At 50.4% G+C, this 21,263-nt stretch overlaps 1 protein-coding gene across 17 annotated transcripts in view; it reads right to left on the reverse strand.

Annotated features, from left to right (window-relative positions):
* Positions 1-21,263, reverse strand: part of TSPOAP1 (TSPO associated protein 1) — a 231,749-nt gene that overhangs the window by 196,619 nt on the left and 13,867 nt on the right. For 16 of the 17 annotated variants that reach the window (XM_038375869.2, XM_038375875.2, XM_043499391.1 and 13 more), the window contains exons 2-3: positions 10,702-10,809; positions 7,372-7,500 (exon numbers count right to left, since the gene is read on the reverse strand). In XM_038375869.2, the coding sequence (XP_038231797.1) occupies positions 7,372-7,500; positions 10,702-10,809 (237 nt within the window). The remainder of the gene's footprint in view (positions 1-7,371; positions 7,501-10,701; positions 10,810-21,263) is intronic. The other variant, XM_043499390.1, reaches the window with a different exon arrangement.

Raw genomic sequence — 21,263 nt, forward strand, 5'->3', positions numbered from 1 at the left:
ATGTAAGTGCCTAGTGTAGCCCAGGCCTCAAACTCTTCCTCCTAGTGAGAAGCTATGACCTGGCTGGGGATCTCATTAATATTGCTTTGGGGTAGGGCTAGCACTGAGCTTGTGTACGTGACACCCATTTCCCAGGGGAGACACGGGGGCCCTGAGAGGGAGCAGTGACCTGCCTTGAGCCACACAGCACATCAGTGCAACCATCTGAATTCAGACTCGGTGTTCCTTGTCCCAGGCCCTGTCCCACCAGACTAAGCTGCCTTTGACCTTTGCTGCTGGCAGTTGAGCAGCAGGGACTTCTGCCTGCACCTCTGCCTCTGAAAGGCCCTGGCCAGGAGAAGGGGAAGGGGATGCGGTTCTGAGTGGTGGAGAAGCTTGGACATGTAGTCATACTCCTTGTGTCCTGCCTGACGAGTGAGTAGAGCTGCGGCACAGACTCTCAGCAAAGGACTTTGAGTCACTAGGCTCAGGGCAGAGTATACCGAGAAAGGCCTTTACCCCCACCCCACTGGCCCCAGGCGTCACCCGGCTGGCAGAGGGCTAGCACGCTGTGAGCAACTGGTCCCACTCGGCCAGGCTGTGGAGGAAGCGCACAGCTCGCCTTTGAATGCTCAGCAGAGATACCGCTACCCCCACTTGTGTGGGCATGTTCCAGGAAGTAAATTCAACCTGGAGCAGACACCTAATGCCCACACACCAAACCAATGACTACCCCACCCACTGGTCAGCACTGTCATCACATCCTCTCCCATCACCTTGTGTCAGGGTTCCTTCCCCACTCTGAACTCTGGGGTACAGATGTGGGGACCCGCGTGAAAGACCCCCTAAGCTTATTCTTACCAGCTTAAGTTAAAACTTCCCCAAGGTACAAACTCCTTACTTGTCTTGGGATCGCTGCCACCACCAAGTGATTTAACAAACAATCAGGGAAAGGACCACTTGGAGTCCTATTCCCCCAAAATATTCCCCTAAGCCTATACCCCCTTTCCTGGGGAAAGCTTGAACATATATCCTCACCAATTGGTTACAAAGGGACTACAGACCCAAACCCTTGGGTCTTAGAACAATGGAAAAATCAGTCAGGTTGTTAAAAAGAAGGATTTTATTTAAAGAGAAAAAGGTAAAAGAATCACCTCTGTAAACTTGGGCTAGTAGTTAACCTACAGAGTAGCAGAAAATTCAAAGAACACAGAGGAACCCCCTCTAGCCTTAGTTTCAAAGTTACAACAAAACAAAACCTCCCTCTAGCAAAGGGAAAATTCACAAGTTGAGAAAACAAAGATAAACTAATACTCCTTGCCTGGCTGTTACTTACAAGTCTGAAATATGAGAGACTTGTTCAGAAAGATTTGGAGAACATGGATTGATGTCCAGTCCCTCTTAGTCCCAAGAGCAAACAGCCACAGAAAACAAAGAAGCCAAAACAAAACGTTCCTCGCCGCCCAGATTTGAAAGTATCTTTTGTCCCCATTGGTTCCTTTGGTCAGGTACCAACCAGATTACTTGAGCTTCTTAACCCCTTACAGGTAAGGAGGAATTTAGGCTACCCCTATGGTTATAACACCTTGCGTGGCACATCTTTTCCCATTCCAGTTCCTACAGCCCCTCACTCTCTCCAGCTCCTGGTTCCTTGGCACACTGCAGACATGCCGCCTGGCCAGGGCCAGACTCTAGCCCCTGGTGCCTGGTCCTTCTCCTTCATTCAGGATCCAGCCTCTCTCTCCTCCCGCCCCAGGCAAGCTCCAGGCCCTACCCCCGTGCACAGGCATCACACCTGCCTACTTCAGGTCTGTTGGTCAAAGACTCTAACTTCCTGGCCTCTTCTGGAGCTGCCCTTGTTATAGCAAGGCCAGGGTGAACCGCTCTGGAGTCAGAGAAAAGATCTTCCCAGCAAAAAGCCCTGGGCTGGAGAACACCCTGAGGTGGGGGCTGAATGTGCTGTAGCCTGACCATGGTCACAGCCTGGTGCAAACCACACAGGCAGCCTCAGAAACTAAGAGAAGGGGTAAAGAGCAGGAAGGGAGGAAGGCATTGCCAGAGCAGGTCATGCTAGCAGCCCAGGTAACCCAATGGCCTGTCTCTAACAGGGGCCAGCCACAGCTGCTTCAGCAGAGGTGCAAGAAGCCTTCCAGTGGGTAGTTCTGGACTAACTTACCCATGGGGAAGTGTAATGGCATGGAGGTCACCCCAGCATATCCCTTGTGATCAGGTACAACATGATCGGTGAGACCCTTCCTCAGTTTCCCTCACCCAGGGCATAAACAAGTCCAAGCAGGCTTTCCAGTACTAAAGAGCATCCTCTTCAGAGGGCCTTGTTCATTTAACAGGAAAGAGCAACACAAAAGCTTCAATTAGCTGCTCCACCAGAAGCTTTCCACCCCTGTTTTTCCCCTTTAGCCCCAAAGCCGGCTTCCTGGCCTGGCAGCTTGGTGGGCACTCAGCTTGATCCCCATCTTCCCCTCAACTAAACCAGTCCCTAGTGGCTCCCCAGGAGATCCAACACCCAGTTCATTCCTCTGGAGCACATTCTCTCCAGGCCTGCTCCTCTCTCCGGGAGCCTCTGCTCTCGAGGGAAACACCACTGGGAGTAGCTTCCTGCCCAGCCCCCTAAGGAGTCTCTCCCTCCGCACCTTCCTCTTTCCTGGGCTTCCTGACTGAGCCCCCACAAACCTGTGTTAGGACTAGGTGCCTCTTACCAGGTGCACGTGCTGTAGGAACCAACTCGGGGCAGAGCTGTTCTAGACCTGCTGCTCACAAAGCGGGGAGAATTAGCAGGGGAAGCAAAAGTGGATGGGAACCTGGGAGGCAGTGACCATGAGATGGTCGAGTTCAGGATCCTGACACAGGGAAGAAAGGAGAGCAGCAGATTACAGACCCTGGACTTCAGAAAAGCAGACTTTGACTCCCTCAAGGAACTGATGGGCAGGATCCCTTAGGAGAAACACATGAGGGGGAAAGGAGTCCAGGAGAGCGGGCAGTATTTTAAAGAATCCTTATTGAGGTTACAGGGACAAACCATCCCAATGTGTAGAAAGAATAGTAAATATGGCAGGCGACCAGCTTGCCTTAACAGTGAAATCCTTGCTGATCTTAAACACAAAAAGGAAGCTTACAAGAAGTGGAAGATTGGACAAATGACCAGGGAGGAGTATAAAAATATTGCTCGGGCATGCAGGAGTAAAATCAGGAAGGCCAAATCACACCTGGAGTTGCAGCTAGCAAGAGATGTTAAGAGTAACAAGAAGGGTTTCTACAGGTATGTTAGCAACAAGAAGAAGGTCAGAGAAAGTGTGGGCCCCTTACTGAATGGGGGAGGCAACCTAGTGACAGAGGATGTGGAAAAAGCTAATGTACTCAATGCTTTTTTTGCCTCTGTCTTCACGAACAAGGTCAGCTCCCAGACGACTGCACTGGGCAGCACAGCATGGGGAGGAGGTGACCAGCCCTCTGTGGAGAAAGAAGTGGTTCAGGACTATTTAGAAAAGCTGGACGAGCACAAGTCCATGGGGCCGGATGCGCTGCATCCGAGAGTGATAAAGGAGTTTGCAGATGTGACTGCAGAGCCATTGGCCCTTATCTTTGAAAACTGACAGCGAACGGGGGAGATCCTGGATGACTGGGAAAAGGCTAATGTAGTGCCCATCTTTAAAAAAGAGAAGAAGGAGGATCCGGGGAACTACAGGCCAGTCAGCCTCACCTCAGTCCCTAATCATGGAACAGGTCCTCAAGGAATCAATATTGAAGCACGTCGAGGAGAGGAAAGTGATCAGGAACAGTCAGCATGGATTCACCAAGGACAAGTCATGCCTGACTAACCTAATTGCCCTCTATGATGAGACAACTGGCTCTGTGGATGAGGGGAAAGCAGTGGACGTCAATTCCTTGACTTTAGCAAAGCTTTTGATTCGGTCTCCCACAGTATTCTTGCCAGAAAGTTAAAGAAGTATGGGCTGGATGAATGGACTATAAAGTGGATAGAAAGTTGGCTAGATCATTAGGCTCAACGAATAGTGATCAATGACTCCATGTCTAGTTGGCAGTCGGTATCAAGCGGAGTGCCCCAAGGGATGGTCCTGGGGCCGGTTTTGTTCAATATCTTCATTAATGATCTGCAGGATGGTGTGGATTGCACCCTCAGCAAGTTTGCAGATGACACTAAACTGGGAGGAGTGATAGATATGCTGGAGGGAGGGATAGGATACAGAGGGACAAATTAGAGGATTGGGCCAAAAGTAATCTGTTGAGGTTCAACAAGGACAAGTGCGGAGTCCTGCATTTAGGATGGAAGAATCCCATGAACTGCTACAGACTAGGGACCAAGTGGCTAGGCAGCAGTTCAGCAGAAAAGAACCTAGGGGTTACAGTGGACAGGAAGCTGGATATGAGTCAACAGTGTGCCCTTGTTGCCAAGAAGGCTAATGGCATTTTGGGCTGTATAAGTAGGAGCATTGCCAGCAGATCGAGGAACGTGATCATTCCCCTCTATTCGGCATTCGTGAGGCCTCATCTGGAGTACTGTGTCCAGTTTTTGGCCCCACACTACAAGAACGATGTGGAAAAGTTGGAAAGAGTCCAGAAGAGGGCAACAAAAATGATTAGGGGGCTGGAGCACATGACTTATGAGTGGAGGCTGAGGGAACTGAGATTATTTAGTCTGCAAAAGAGAAGAATGAGGGGGGATTTGATAGCTGCTTTCAACTACCTGAAAGGGGGTTCCAAAGAGGATGGATCTAGACTGTTCTCAGTGGTGGCAGATGACAGAACAAGGAGAAATGGTCTAAAGTTGCAGTGGGGGAGGTTTATACATTTAGGGATTAATAACAAGAATTTTAGTTATAAGCTGGGGGCGCATCATTTAGAAGTAACAGAGGAGAAGAAGGACCTTGGAGTATTCGTTGATCATAGGAGACTGTGAGCCACCAATGTGATATGGCCGTAAAAAAAGCTAATATGGTCTTGGGATGCATCAGGCGAGGTATTTCCAGTAGAGATAAGGAGGTGTTAGTACCGTTATAAAAGGCACTGGTGAGACCTCACCTAGAATACTGTGTGCAGTTCTGGTCTCCCATGTTTAAAAAGGATGAATTCAAACTGGAGCAGGTACAGAGAAGGGCTACTAGGATGATCCGAGGAATGGAAAACCTGTCTTATGAAAGGAGACTCAAGGAGCTTGGCTTGTTTAGCCTAACTAAAAGAAGGTTCAGGGGAGATATGATTGCTCTCTATAAATATATCAGAGGGATAAATACCGGAGAGGGAGAGGAATTATTCAAGCTCAGTACCAATGTGGACACAAGAACAAATGGATATAAACTGGTCATTGGGAAGTTTAGACTTGAAATTAGACAAAGGTTTCTAACCATCAGAGGAGTGAAGTTCTGGAATAGCCTTCCAAGGGAAGCAGTGGGGGCAAAAGACCTATCTGGCTTTAAGATTAGACTCGATAAGTTTATGGAGGAGATGGTATGATGGGATAACATGATTTTGGCAATGAATTGATCTTTAAAGATTCATGGTAAATAGGCCCAATGGCCTGTGATGGGATGTTAGATGGGGTGGGATCTGAGTTACTACAGAAAATTCTTTCCTGGGTATCTGGCTGGAGAATCTTGCCCACATGCTCAGGGTTTCAGCTGATCGCCATATTTGGGGTCGGGAACAAATTTTCCTCCGGGGCAGATTGGAAGAGGCCCTGGGGGTTTTTCGCCTTCCTCTGTAGCATGGGGCACGGGTCACTTGCTGGAGGATTCTCTGCACCTTGAAGTCTGTAAACCATGATTTGAGGACTTCAATAGCTCAGACAGAGATGAGAGGTTTTTCACAGGAGTGGGTGGGTGAGATTCTGTGGCCTGCGCTGTGCAGGAGGTCAGACTAGATGATCATAATGATCCCTTCTGACCTTAATATCTATGAATCTATGAAAAGCACTGGAAAGGGTTACCTAGGGAAGTGGTGGAATCTCCTTCCTTAGGTTTTTACGGTCAGGCTTGACAAAGCCCTGGCTGGGTTGATTTAGTTGGGGATTGGTCCTGCTTTGAGCAGGGGGTTGGACTAGATGACCTTCTGAGGTCCATTGCAAACCTGATATTCTATTATTCTAATGAACTGCTGCCCAGCTATCTAGGCAATTAACTAGCCACCGGCAGGGGAGCTAGAACTAGGGGTGCTGGGGTTGCAGCAGCACCCCCTGGCTTGAAGTGGTTCCATTGCATATAGGGTTTGCAGCTTGGTTCAGTGGCTCTCAACACCCCTGCTATACACATTGTTCCAGTGCCTCAGTCCACAGGAGGAGCTGGTTGGCTCCTTCTCCTTAACAGAACTTGTCACAGGAAGACTAGGTGCCTGATACTCTCTGGGACCTGCCCCTGGGACAGCGAGGTTCTTCCTACCCCTGTCAGACAGGCTGGCTGATGCCCTGAAGCAGAAGGGCTGGTCTCGCTCTGATCTCTCTCCTCTCCTCCCACGTCACTGGGGATCTTCTGTTACCCACAGAAATGGCCTGTCCATCTTTTTAATCCTCCTAAGGAGGGAGGGAACAAATCCAAGTTACAGCAGCAGCTGAACCTTCAGAAAGTGAGTGCCCATTTCAAATGATCTCTTCCTAACATTGTGTCTGGCACTTACATAGCCCAGTGACTGGTGCCCCAAAGTAATAACTGAACAGTCAGGCAGTTTTGACAGTGCATGTGGGAATGAAAGGCAACACCTACACACCATGGAAACCTCGCCCACCTGCATCCACCATGACCTCACTTCCCGTCTCATTTCCCATGCTGATACCTACTCCCTCTCCAGCAGCACGAGGTCCGTCTCCCCCGGCACACCGAGGACATGCACACTGCAGACAACCCACTGAAACCAGCCAGCCAGTGGTTACAATTACCACCAGTTCCCACACCCCACTATGCCATGGCCACACTGCAGTTATCACCAATGTGATAGAGAAGACACTCGGAGGGACACTCTGGTAGATGCTGGTGTGTTAATGGCGATGGGTGTAGAGCTGAGTTACCCAGTGCAGCAGGGCAGTTTGAGGGGAGAATGTCAGCCTGAGTGGTGAATTTGCTCTCTTTCGCTGGGTTCAGTGAGAGACAGGCTTTTGTCATTCCTGGAACTGTGTCTGTGGCACCCCAAGGCTCTCGCGGGGGCTTCCAAGGAAGCCTGCCTGGGACACATGCTGTATCTTCCTGTTAGCCAAAGGTACAGGATGGCAGTATTGAAAAATAACCTGCCAACTCTGCTCCAGTTTGTGTTCTCCTCCAATTACCCAATCATTGCTAGGAATAACTAGGGGCACTGAAGACCTGCAGGGAGGGGGTGAACAGTCAGTGCCATGCCACATGCTGCTGCTGCAAAGGGTTAAACACTTACTATTTTGAGATTTGCTTCCTGCAGTTTTTTTGCTCTTTCCTCCAGGCGCTTTGCGATCAGGGCCAGCTCTGCATTCTTTCTCTTCAAGTGCTTCACCTTCTCCTCAGTCTCGGGAAAGCAGCTCTTCCGCTAAGTAATGAGTGGAATGGTTAATAGTCCTTTTGCTCACCCTCTGCTCACAGCCCTACAGCCCCCCAAGCCTCCATCTCCAATCTCACCCTGTCCAGACAAGGCCCCCATTATAACTACACAATCAGAGAACTAGAGCTGGCAAACGGCCTTGGCAGTAGAAGATCCAGTCCATCCTCTGGGGCTAACGCAGGATTCTTCAATTTCTACATTTTCTAGCATTTTGTCTGCTCAAGTTTTACAGATCCCAGGTACTGAGGCTTCTACCCCATTTCCCTGAGTCTCTTCCACAGCTTCCTATGCCTCACTGTCAGTTTATTTTTCCTGATATTCTTTCTAAATATTGCCCCTTTCTTAATTTCATCGCATTGACTTCCAGTTAAGCCCCTGGATGCCACCCACACAGTTCTCCTTCTGCTATGCTTACATCCCTTAGCCATTTGCAGGCTCTTACACTGTTCCCTGAAGCATCCCTTAGCCAAGCCAGGATTTAGCACTTTCAGCTCCTCTCAAACAGAAATCCCTCCATTCTCCTTAACCATTTGTTTTTTCTCCTCTGAGATCCCTGCAGTTTATCTGCAGCTTTCCAACCATATGGTGCCCGGACCGACTGCAAGCTTCCAACACCACACCCTTGATTTGTGCCATATAGCTTCTTCAAAAGCTGCCCCCAATTACACTTGGCTCTTTTGCTGCCACAGCACATGGATCTCTCATGTGCATCTACCTCTCCCCGCAGTCTTTTTAGAGATCACTGAGTTCCCAACGCTCCATCCCAATCAGGTCTGTGTTTCAAATGATTTGTCTCCATGTGCGTTAATTCCATTTTTCCAAGTTGTATCTCATTTTATTTTTCTTCCTATGTTTTTATTCTCTCTAAATCCTTTTTTATTATTTATCTGTCCTCACTGATAAACTGCAACTGCTCCCAATGTAATGTCATCTGGCAACATCATTCACAGGCTGTTTACTCCTCTTTCAGAAAGCGTTAAGTAAGATAAGCCCTAAAACCAACTCCTGCCATGCCCCAGCTGGATGCTCCCCAGCATATCTGCTATTTTCATTACCCTTTCTTTACCCTTTCGATTAGTGACGAGATCAGAGTTAATGTCGAGAGTAAGATCTCGGGAGACCTGGTTTGATAAATGCTTTACTAAAGCGCAGGTGCACAGCATTATGGGGGAGCAGTAGTGACACCATAGCTGGGTTTGGCCAGATTCTTTATTTGATGGGGTGATAAAGCTATCCCAAATCTGTGTATTTTGAAACATATGATTAATTTTAAATCCTTAATGAAGATTGTAAAGGGGTTGATTTTTAAGGGCTTATTGAAGGAAAAAAAAACAACCTGGGCTTAGGTATCATTGTCCCAAAACCCACCATTTTGGATTGTTTGTGCTTTCTTCAGAACTTTTTAAAAATACATAAAGCAGCATAAGGGATTAAATTAATATGCGCAAATGTTTAGTACATGTTGTTTGGACCAATGTAAACATTTCAGCTCATTGCAGGCCACTCCTCTGAAGGTTTGTAAAGTTTTTTTTTTTTTTGACTCTTGATGGTGGACACATTAACAATGCTCCACGCATAAGAGTTACAAGGACGCCCTTGTCTACACTACAATGTTCTGCTGGCAAAAGTTACGCCACTTTAATCAAAGCACTGTTGCATGTCCACACTAGCCTCTTGTGTCGGCAGGGTGCATCCACACTAGCAGCTCTTGCATCGACACAGAGAGCAGTGCTCTGTGGGTAGCGATCTCACTGTGCAACTGGCCGCAGGGTGCTTTGGGAAAGGTTTGCAATGCCTCATGGGGCAGGTACAGCCTCACATGATGCAGGTTTCTCAGTCCCATGGTTCCAGGGGCATCCTAGTAGAGTGTCAGCCACTTTTTCAACCAAAATGTGTAGGGGGAGGGGAGGAGAGTGGTGTGTCTGGGGCAGGGAAGACAGCAAGGCTGACCGACCTCTCCTGAGGCAGGGGGAGAGGGACACACGCACCCACACATCAGCCCCCAGCTCTGCTCGGCACACTGGTCTCTCCCGAAGCAGCCCGCTCTGCCTGCCTGCGGTTCTGTGATTCCTGCCGAGTCCTCCCACAGCCTCCTCAGCTGCAGGGAGCAGCATCCTGTGAGCCCCCTGTGCTGAGGAATGTCAAAGCAGCACAGCGGCCTGTCCCCGCCATGCTCCCCGCAGCAGCAGTCTGCCTAGTGCTGGGCACAAAAGGAGCAGTCCAATGATTTGCTCTTTGTTCCCCCAAGGAGCAGCAGGCTCAGCCGTCAGATACTTCCCCGATCTTTGAAAGGGGAGGGACACATGCTTGCAGGGCAGTAGAGATCAAAACAGTGAGCAGAGCGGTCATGGCAGGCATTGTGGGATACAGGTGGAAGCCAGTTACGTCAACAAGTCAAACAGCAGCATCTACAAACTTTGCGGCAAACAGCTTTATGCCTCTCGTTGAGGTGGTTTTATTTTGTTGGCAAAGCAGCCCTCTTGTGGCTGGACCACTTATAAAGGTTTATGGGTCTACTATTGCAGCAGGCTTAGCGGCACTGTTCTTCAGTTCGGGCATTAGCGCTGCTGACCTTAGAACCTGAGGTCTTGGGTTCAGTCCTTGCAGGTGACCCCAAAGTCTTGTAATAAATGGTGCCCAGAGAGGGTTTTGAACTGCTGTGGTTCTTGGAAGTTTTGGGATGAGCTTCCCTAGCCAGGAGCAATGGGGAACTAACACAGTGTGGCTCTTTGTCATGCTCATTAGTTAAACCACTTAAATAACTTTCTTGTGGAACTTCTCCTGCCAGTGAGCTAGAGGGTGATGAGCATGTGAAGACGGGTTACAATGAAGTTGTAGTGCTCCTGTGGCACTAATGCAGACCCAGGGTGCTGGGTTTGATGTGGTCATAGACTTGCTTTTGGATCTGATCGGGCGGGAGCCTGGCTCAGGGAGCCCGCTGCCTTGCTGTTACTCTTAAGCTGTGTCAGCAAACAAATCAACATTGACTCTTCCCAACAGCTGCTTCCTCCCCGCCCCAATGCTGTCAGCCTGGGATTGGTTATCTGATTGTCAGTGGGCCTGTCAGGCTCCTGGGGAGGTTCACAAGAGCCATGCATCCCTTGGCCCTGCACAACGTCCTCCAGCTCATGCTCATTCGTGCTCCCAAGCCAGCACAGACTTTACCCAAGGCCCCTCTCCCATGCTCACCAGCAGGCAGTTTTCCTCCTTCAGGCTGGCACAGCAGTGCTGTAACTCCTCCAGCGCCCTCAGGAGCTTCGTATTCTGCTTCACCAGGTAGCTGTGATCAGCACAACACTACGGAGGAAGGGAAGGAAGAGACAAGCTAGGACATCACTGCCACTTTGCAAGATGCACATCTGCCCACCCCTACTGTCCTGCACTAGCCAGCCGCACATCGTAGGAATTCCTCCTAAAGGCTGAAGAATAGCATGAAAGGGGGAGGGATAGCTCAGTGGTTTGAGCATTGGCCTGCTAAACCCAGCGTTGTGAGTTCAATCCTTGAGGGTACCATTTAGAGAACTGGGGCAAAAAAAAAAAAATTGGGGATTGTGCCTGCTTTGAGCAGGGAGTTGGACTAGATGATCTCCTGAGGTCCCTTCCAACCCTGATATTCTATGATTCTATGATGGGTGTGGGCAGGAAGGATGGGGGGAGCTGGGAGGCTGTAGGGCAGTAGTCCCCAAACTTTTTACCTCACGCCCTCCCTTACTCCTGTCCGTGCCCCTCCCCCACCGGAGCCGAGGCCAGGAATTCGGGATGTGGAAAAGAGCTAGGGGGCCAAGGGGAGGTGGGGGTGGGGCAAGGAGTGGAGCTGAGGCCAAGGTCAGCAGCCAGGGCCCTCGGCACAGGGCCAGCACCTGGGGCTGGGGCCAAGAGCGGCACTGGGTGACACACACTCCCTCCCTGCCCCCAAATGTTCCTCCCATGCCCCACAGTTTGGGGACCTCTGCTGTAGGGAGAGGTGGGATGGGATGAGAGGCTGCAGGGGGAGGGGAGGCTGCAGGGGGAGCTAGGATAAGAGGCTGCAGGGGGAGCTGGGTGGGGGATGGGAGGCTGCAGGGGGAGCTGGGTGGGGGATGGGAGGCTGCAGGAGGAGTTGGGAGGGGGATGTGAGACTCCAGGGGGAGCTGGGATGGGGATGGGAGGCTGCAGGGGGAACTGGGTGGGGGATGGGAGGCTGCAGGGGGGAGCTGGGAGGGGGATGGGAGGCTGCATGGGGAAACTGGGTGGGGGATGGGAGGCTGCAGGGGGGAGCTGGGAGGGGGATGGGAGGCTGCAGGGGGAGCTGGGTGGGGGATGGGAGGCAGCAGGAGGAGTTGGGAGGGGGATGTGAGACTGCAGGGGGAGCTGGGAGAGGGATGTGAGACTGCAGGGGGAGCTGGGAGGGGGATGTGAGACTGCAGGGGGGAGCTGGGTGGGGGATGAGAAGCTGCAGGAGGGAGCTGGGAGGGGGATGGGAGGCTGCAGGGGGAGCTGGGACAGGATGGGAGGCTGCAGGGGGGAGCTGGGAGGGGATGGGAGGCTGCAGGGGGAGCTGGGAGGGGGATGGGAGGCTGCGGGGGGGAGCTGGGAGGGGGATGGGAGGCTGCAGGGGGAGCTGGGTGGGGGATGGGAGGCAGCAGGAGGAATTGGGATGAAAACAAGGAGGGAGTTTGCAGGGGTGTGGGATGTGCTTGCAAAAGGCAGGTTTAAGGAGTAGCTGGGATTCAGTAAATCACAGGCTCCAGGTCCTTCTGGAGACCAAGCTCAGCAGCAGCAATAGCTCCCGACCCTTGACAGCTTCTGGCCTAGTATTACCTCCTGCACCAGCCCCACTTTGCCTCTTGGCAGGAAATGCACTGGCCTGGAAGTCTCTTTCTCCTGCTAACAGATCTGTCCCCACAGCTTGGGTTTTGGTTGGGAGGTCGGGCAGCTGCCTGTCATTATTGTGAAGCTCCTCTGGAACTCTGCACACACTTGCCTTTCATTACAAACACAACTACTACTAGTGGGGAAGGCTATAGATGTCACAGATTTTTAAGGGACTGTTGTGTTCTTTTAATCTGTCCTCCTGGATAACACAGCACCAAGAACATCACCTGCAATCTCTCCATCAAACCCTTGTGTTTGATCTCTAGCTTATCTTTTAGAAAGACACCTGTCCTGATTTAAAGACTTCACGTGCTGGAGAATCCCTAGGTGAGCTCAGACCGGCAGAGAAGCAGACCTCAAGAGGATTCACATGTGACTTGAGACAGGCGCATCGGAACGGGGGGGGGGGGTCTAACCCGTCCACTTTTTGCCACAGAACCCCACCCCCTGCTCTCCCTCTTTCCTCCCGGAGCCTAGCCAGGGAGCCCGGGCAGTTGTGGTCCATGCCGACTTCCCACAGTTGCCCGCACAGCTCTTCTTACTCCAACCTGGCTCCAGTTCAGGGACGGGGCCTCAGAGCCACAACCAACCATGGTAAGAGCCACACGGGCAGCTGTGAGGAGCCTGAGTCCCTCCACCTGGCCTGGGTGGGGAACCTGGGGACAGGGACACGGGGGGCTGCTTTCAGGTCCCCCTCCCTGGGTGCAGGGGAGAGCTCCCCAGCCTCACTCTGGCTTCTGGCTTGGCTGGTGGTGGGCCCCCCCACTTTTGGGAAGGCTCTGCCACTCCTGACTTGAGAACAGAGGAACAGCTCAGCCAGTCTGAGCTGAGCACACTTTGGGCAGCATCGGCACTGCCCACTGACTTCCTAGCAGCCCAGCAGAGTCCTCAGCTCCACAACAAGCTCCTTCTCCCTTCCACCATGTAATCCAGCCAGCGTCCACACAGCCTGATCCCCACCCCTGAATTCTGTCAGGGCAGCTTAGAGCCACCCCCAGGAGCAGCGATCTGCCAGGCAGATGGAGGGAAGGTTATACATTCCGTGTGACCCATAGATGGGCATGGGGCTCTGGCGGGGGCTGCTGGACATGGACTCTAGTGGGAGATCAGTGACTCCTGGGGAGCAGAATCCTGGCATGGGGAGCATGGGGGATAAGAACATAGGGGAGTAATGATCCAGGGTGGTGGGAGGGCATGTCCTCCTGACCCCAACAGCAGCTCGGTGCCCAGTTGGGCTAAGCAGAGATTTCTATGAAAATAGTATGGGCAGATCCTCAGTGGGTGTCAATTGGCACTGCTCCTTTGAATTCAGTGGAGCGGCTTGAGCCCAGCTGCCAATGTGACCTTACAACGTCTCACTACCACAGGAATCTGCTTGGGGCTGTTGAGAGGGGGCTTGATGCAGTCTTAATGGATGGGAAGCAGAGCAGAGATGCTGTTGTGGGGGCGGGCAGAGGTGGGGATTGATAAGAATGGGAGACGCTGTGTCTTGGGCCCAGCAAGGCTACGGTGTTCTAAATCCTTTGTTTATTGGACAGCTCCGCGTGTTTGGGTCCTGTGATTCCCTTCAGACTCTCCTCTGCCTGGCAGTCTCTGAGATGCCACTGAAGATGGTGTTAACTCTCATGGCTGGGGAAAAGTGACAGTTGGTTTAGGTTGCTGTGGTTGATGTCTGATCCCTTCAAACCAAAACAAGACTAAACGCACATGAAATGGGGAGCGGGAAGACAAAGCTAGGCAGAAAATGCATCTTCTGTCTTTCTGTTACTCTTCTGCTTGCTGCCTGACTGCTGGGAAACGACAGTCTCAGCTCACGGGCTCATCGAGAGAGCGGGCAAAGGCTTCAGCTCGGCTTCCTGGCCCCAGCCCCTGGTCATGTTGCAAAAGGCGCATGTGTCTGTGGCATGCAGTGGGAGCGAGCCCCTTGCTCGGTCTGTAGCTGGAGGATTCTTGAAGAAGAGAAGGAATATGTAGGAATTATTTTCAAAATGTAACTTGAATTTTTTCAGTGAGCTGTAGCTCACGAAAGCTTATGCTCAAATAAATTTGTTAGTCTCTAAGGTGCCACAAGTACTCCTTGAATTTTGTCATGTCAAAAACGACAGCAGATCTGTTTATAGAGATGGATATAGATAACCCTGTGGTTCTGACTTCCTGCTACTAAGCAGCCAGCCACAGGCATGCCACAGACAGCAGTGTCCTGAAAATGACGTATGAGCATGCAAGCTGTCACCATGTCAGCGTCAAGCTTCTGACTGGCTACTCACCACAACAAGCCACAGGCCCCGTGAAAATCTGCCCAAAAGCTTTAACCAGCAGCACCTAGGAACTCGGAGGCAGTTCTGTTTGTTGCTTGGAATACTGTGTTGCTGTTGTTACAAATCTAGCACCCTGCCAGCCCACATCTGAGCTTTGTAGATAATAAGCAGGGGAGTCATAGTGGAATGTTCTTCAGTTATTGGAGAATCAGTTAAAAAATGTTCCAGTATGGCCAGAGTTCCAAGTGTTCAAAAATCATGAGACAGCCCCTAAAGCCAAGAGGTAGCTTCAAATCATGAGTTTTTAAATCTAATACATTTGTGGATTTATTTGCCTTCCCGAAAGAAGTGGGGGCAAGGCTTCCATCCTTTGCCAGCAGATGTGGACCAACCAGCTCTGCTCTCTATGGCCACGCTGCCTATATTATCAATTAATGTGGAGGGTTGCCAAGGTGGTCAGTTGCTCAGAACTAGCTGTCTCCCCACATTGCTCTGGCAAGGAAAGGGAAACAATGCCTGACGGTGACTGTAGAAGGAGTCAGGGCTTAGAAGAAATCGTGCCTTCCTCCAGATGATTTAGAAAGGTGTGCATGGAATGAAATGTTGCAAACCCTCCCCCCACACAAACACACACCTACACACACCAGCTCTCGCCTCTCCTTGGTCTCCTCACACGCACACACACCCCTTGATTATTACCAGCCATATCCTCAAGCGACACCTCACTGGGAGCAGATCCCTTGATCCAGACCTTTTTGACCAAGGTGGGAGTTTAGGTTCCAGAAACCCTTTACCCTTTAGTTCCTCTCCTTAGAGGTTGCCATCAGAGACAGACTCAGTGAAAATCCCACACAAAATAGTAGATCTCTAAGTAAAATAAGATTTTTTTAAAAATAGAGAAAAGGGAGTGAAAACCAAAGAGTGATTTAACATGTCCCACTGAACACCTCACAGTAGCTCAATGAGAGACAGCATTCTTGTAGCTTATCGAAAGGGAAAGGGAAAGGCAAAGCCTCCGCATGTCTAGAGAGCAAGACTAGTCTCCCATCCCTCCCATCTAGTCTCTGCATCCTGTTGCCATGTCCAGGGAGAGAGAGTCTTTGCATCCTGTTGCCATGTCCAGGCAGAGAGAAATGATTCATCCCTCTCCACCTGCTTATCAAAGCCTCTGTCTTGGGTTCATTACTGTGCCCTACTTGGGTCACCTTTCCCCACAACCTGCATAAAACCATTCAAGGGAAGGCACTCCCATGCCTCCCACACAAGGAGCAATAGGTATTGGGTCACTCCAAGTCTTGGCCCAATCATCAGAACAGTTGTTTCCTGATGGCTTCCCCATCTGGCTGCACAGAGGTGTTGGTTTGTAACTCCAGCTGGATTTTTTCCTAAACACGAAACCCATCTCACTTAGTTATAAAATAGAAATGATGAATGAGGCCCAGGCTCTTGATCCTGCACTGCAGGTCTTGGGCAGGACAGCGTGCTCTGCTGCTACCGAACTAATGGCCAAATATGGCAAAACATGTTCATTTCTTCTTTTCCCCCCTTTTAAAATATGTAAGAAATTCCACTGAAAAAGGCCTCGACATTAAAAGACCACTGAGTGCAAAGAGAAGCACTCAGAGTCTGGCAATGGTGACATTAAGGTACCTTCACAGTCTTAACTGTTCCCCTGCAGCCAGCCTGGACTACTGTCTGATGTGGATGGGACAGTCCAGTACTTTCAGCCTGTAGCCTGGGTCTCCTGATCTCTAAGTAACTAGGATTAAGCATGTGTTCTTGTTTCGTCCCACAGTGCCATGACTACTAGGAGCTGCTGCTGTGGAAATCAGTGCTTTTCCCTGTGTTCTTCACTGCTCCCTTGGCCTCTTCCCCTCCGTCTCTCTTCAGAATGACTCTCTGTAGATCCAGAAACTGACCCCACCCTACCTGCCCTCCCCCTTTGGAACTGGGAGCAATTTCAAATGCCTCAGAGAAGCAGGTGAGGGGAGAGAGGAAGAGAAGACTCCAGGCAGCAAGTTCCTGGAAGAGGGAAACCTCAGGAAGGACATCTGACACACAAGGAAGCCAGAGAGACACTTCAAGTCCCACCACTTGCCCTAATCATCGCTTTCTACCTGGTGCTCAGGATTCAAGTGCAAAGAGTGTCATGGACAGGAGCTGTTACTGGGCTGGAGACAATGCTTAATTCATGCCAGCATTGATCCCTGGCACCTCTAGGCTTGGCAGTTCCTAGCCTTGGCACCTCTGGGCCTGGCAGTTCATGGCCCTGGCACCTCTGGGCCTGGCAGTTCCTAGCCCTGGCACCTCTGGGCCTGGCAGTTCATGGCTCTGGCACCTCTGGGCCTGGCAGTTCCTAGCCCTGGCATCTCTGAGCCTGGTAGTTCATGGCCCTGGAACCTCTGGGCCTGGCAGTTCCTAGCCCTGGCACCTCTGGGCCTGGCAGTTCCTAGCCCTGGCACCTCTGGGCCTGGCAGTTCATGGCTCTGGCACCTCTGGGCCTGGCAGTTCCTAGCCCTGGCACCTCTGGGCCTGGCAGTTCATGGCCCTGGAATCTCTGGGCCTGGCAGTTCCTAGCCCTGGCACCTCTGGGCCTGGCAGTTCCTAGCCCTGGCATCTCTGGGCCTGGTAGTTCATGGCCCTGGAACCTCTGGGCCTGGCAGTTCCTAGCCCTGGCACCTCTGGGCCTGGCAGTTCATGGCTCTGGCACCTCTGGGCCTGGCAGTTCCTAGCCCTGGCACCTCTGGGCCTGGCAGTTCATGGCCCTGGCACCTCTGGGCCTGGCAGTTCCTAGCCCTGGCATCTCTGGGCCTGGTAGTTCATGGCCCTGGCACCTCTGGGCCTGGCAGTTCTTAGTCCTGGCACCTCTGGGCCTGGCAGTTCATGGCCCTGGCACCTCTGGGCCTGGCAGTTCCTAGCCCTGGCATCTCTGAGCCTGGCAGTTCATGGCCCTGGCACCTCTGGGCCTGGCAGTTCTTAGTCCTGGCACCTCTGGGCCTGGTAGTTCATGGCCCTGGCACCTCTGGGCCTGGCAGTTCATGGCCCTGGCACCTCTGGGCCTGGCAGTTCCTAGCCCTGGCACCTCTGGGTTTGCTGCATCCATTATGAAAGTAAAAAAAAAAAATGGTTTGAGCCCAAGCACCTAATAGCTTGATCCCCGGCACCTCTTTCATTACAAATTAAGCACTGGCTGGAGGCAGACGGCCCAGATGCAGGTTGGGCAACTCCCTCACTTTTCTTTGATCAAGATTTCTCTGGAGCTAGGCCCGTGTATTTTGTTGGTGTTGGTGCTGGTTCACTTGGCAACGCTACCAGTAACCGGCAGCTCCTCAAAGCAGGAATATGGATTCTGGATTCTGGATCAAGGTTGAGCACCTCCCATGATCGGAGGCTTGCTGAGACTCTCACCCAGCTGATCAGCCAAAGGAGGAGCCTTGTACTACCAGGGATGCTTAGAAATCTCCTGTGTCAGGTGTAAAGAGGGATCCTTGTGAAAGGTCAATAGACATAAGCGTATCCCTGGTCACAGTTGCAGCCTTGCATTTCTGGTACCTGCAGTCAGTTGGGTGACCCCTTGTAGAAGCTGGTGGGTGTAACACTGCCCTGCATTTCGATAGTAGAAACAGGTGAGCTGGCGAGAAATGGGACAGGCAGGAGGTAAGCTGCTAGTGGCAGCTGAGGAGAAAAATGTCCTCTCCAATCAGCAAACAGAATAAAAGTGAAAGCTCCTTTCCAGGGTGTCAGGGTAACTCCAGCCACTGCCCTTCCCAGTGGGAGGCAGGGCCGTCCTTAGGTTTTACGGGGCCCTACTATGAAACTGGTGCCCCCATGCCTGATGGCAGACCGGGCTCACATGTATATTTTAGAGAAGGGTGGCCTTTTGAAGGATTTATTTTAAAAACGATATGTCTGAAGATCCAAGCATTTAAGGCTAAAGATGAATACTCAGCTGGTGCATCTAAAAATCTTTGCAAGGATTTCTTAGAGACGTGATTTTATAATCTTCAGCAACACACTAATGAAATAACTTTAAACTAAAGGTCCTGTAGACTAACAAATTTTAAACTAAGGTCCTGTAGACTAACATGTTCTGAGTAATTATTACAGTGATATACAACTGGTTTTGTCAGTAAATTCAGAAACTGACAGTATATACCTGGGGGTTGGTAAATGCCTGTTAAATGGTTTCATTACCACTTGAATGGCTCTCTAACAGTTTCAGTGTTGTGCTAATAGGTCTAGCAGGTTGGAGGCTTTTTCACTTGTAAGTACTACATCCCCTGTCCTTGCTTACAGACAGCCCCCCAACCTGAAGCAAATACTCACCAGCAACCACACAACACAACCTCTAACCCAGGAACCTATCCTTGCAACAAAGCCCGTTGCCAACTCTGTCCACATATCTATTCAGGGAACACCATCATAGGGCCTAATCACATCAGCCACACTATCAGAGGCTCATTCACCTGCACATCTACCAATGTGATATATGCCATCATGTGCCAGCAATGCCCCTCTGCCATTACATTGGTCAAACTGGACAGTCTCTATGTAAAAGAATAAATGGACACAAATCAGACGTCAAGAATTTTAACATTCAAAAACAAGTCGGAGAACACTTCAGTCTCTTTGGTCACTCAATTACAGACCTAAAAGTCGCAATATTACAACAAAAAACTTCAAAAACAGACTCCAATGAGAGACTGCTGAATTGGAATTAATTTGCAAACTGGACACCATTAAATTAGGCTTGAATAAAGACTGGAAGGGGATGGGTCATTATACAAAGTAAAACTATTTCCCCATGCTTATTTCCCCCCCACACACACACACACTATTACTCTCACCTTCTTGTCAACTGTTGGAAATGGCCCATCCTGATTATCACTACAAAAGGTTTTTTTCTCCTGCTGATAATAGCCCACCTTAACTGATCACTCTCCTTATAGTGTGTTTGGCAACACCCACTGTTTCATGTTCTCTGTGTGTATATATCTTCCTACTGTATTTTCCACTGCATGCATCCGATGAAGTGGGTTTTAGCCCAGGAAAGCTTATGCTCAAATAAATTTGTTAGTCTCTAAGGTGCCACAAGTACTCCCCTTTCTTTTTGCAGATACAGACTAACACGGCTGCTACTCTGAAACCTCTGGAGGAAGACTCACCAGGCTGCAACAGCCAGCAGTGGTGGGAGCCTGCAGGAAGGGTCAGAACAGGAATAGGAAGAGGTGACAGGGTGGACACTAAGACCCAGGGGTGCCCCAAATTTTCAGGTGCCCCACGCAGCTGCTAAGGATGGCCTTACTACCACTTTGCAGCGCACTGGATGTGGCTCCTTCCAGCCATAGAACTGCAGGGCTGAGAGAGCCCAGATGTATTCGGGATGGGTCTGCCCCGGCCTCTTCTCCAGAGGATGTGTGTGCCCTGCCAAGATAGGAAGGACTGTATAGACTTCAGGCTACACTTACTAAATATTCATTACTAGAATGAAATGGCTTTTATTTTATTACACACTCCATTGTTTACCACAAACAATAATGCAGCCTCATTCCAGGCCATGCTAATATTCCTAGGTGTTTATGGCATGAAATGCAATCCAGACTAAGCTTTTCAAAGGAACCGAAGAGAATTAGGCAGCCAGAACCTCCTCATCAAGGATCTACAACCTATCCTGAAGGACGACCCATCACTCTCACAGATCTTGGGAGACAGGCCAGTCCTTGCTTACAGACAGCCCCCCAATCTGAAGCAAATACTCACCAGCAACCACACACCACACAACAGAACCACTAACCCAGGAACCTATCCTTGCAACAAAGCCCGCTGCCAACTCTGTCCACATATCTATTCAGGGGACACCATCATAGGGCCTAATCACATCAGCCACAATATCAGAGGCTCGTTCACCTGCGCATCTACCAATGTGATATATGCCATCATGTGCCAGCAATGCCCCTCTGCCATGTACATTGGCCAAACTGGACAGTCTCTACGTAAAAGAATGAATGGACACAAATCAGACGTCAAGAATTATAACATTCAAAAACCAGTTGGAGAACACTTCAATCTCTCTGGTCACTCGATTACAGACCTAAGAGTGGCTATCCTTCAACAAAAAAGCTTCAAAAACAGACTCCAACGAGAGACTGCTGAATTGGAATTAATTTGCAAACTGGATACAATTAATTTAGGCTTGAATAGAGACTGGGAATGGATGAGTCATTACACAAAGTAAAACTATTTCCCCATGTTATTTCTCCCCCCCACCTCACCCCACCCCCCACCGTTCCTCAGATATTCTTGTTAACTGCTGGAAATAGCCTACCTTGCTTGTCACCATGAAAGGTTTTCCTCCTTTCCCCCCCCTGCTGCTGGTGATGGCTTATCTTAAGTGATCACTCTCCTTACAGTAAAAAGAAAAGGAGTACTTGTGGCACCTTAGAGACTAACAAATTTATTAGAGCATAAGCTTTCGTGAGCTACAGCTCACTTCAAAATGCATCCGATGAAGTGAGCTGTAGCTCACGAAAGCTTATGCTCTAATAAATTTGTTAGTCTCTAAGGTGCCACAAGTACTCCTTTTCTTTTTGAGAACCTCCTTGAGGCTCCTTTGAAGATCCCTACCTCGTAAAGGAATTA

This window comes from Dermochelys coriacea, chromosome 17, assembly GCF_009764565.3.
Source record: "Dermochelys coriacea isolate rDerCor1 chromosome 17, rDerCor1.pri.v4, whole genome shotgun sequence".
NCBI classification, from domain to species: domain Eukaryota; kingdom Metazoa; phylum Chordata; order Testudines; family Dermochelyidae; genus Dermochelys; species Dermochelys coriacea.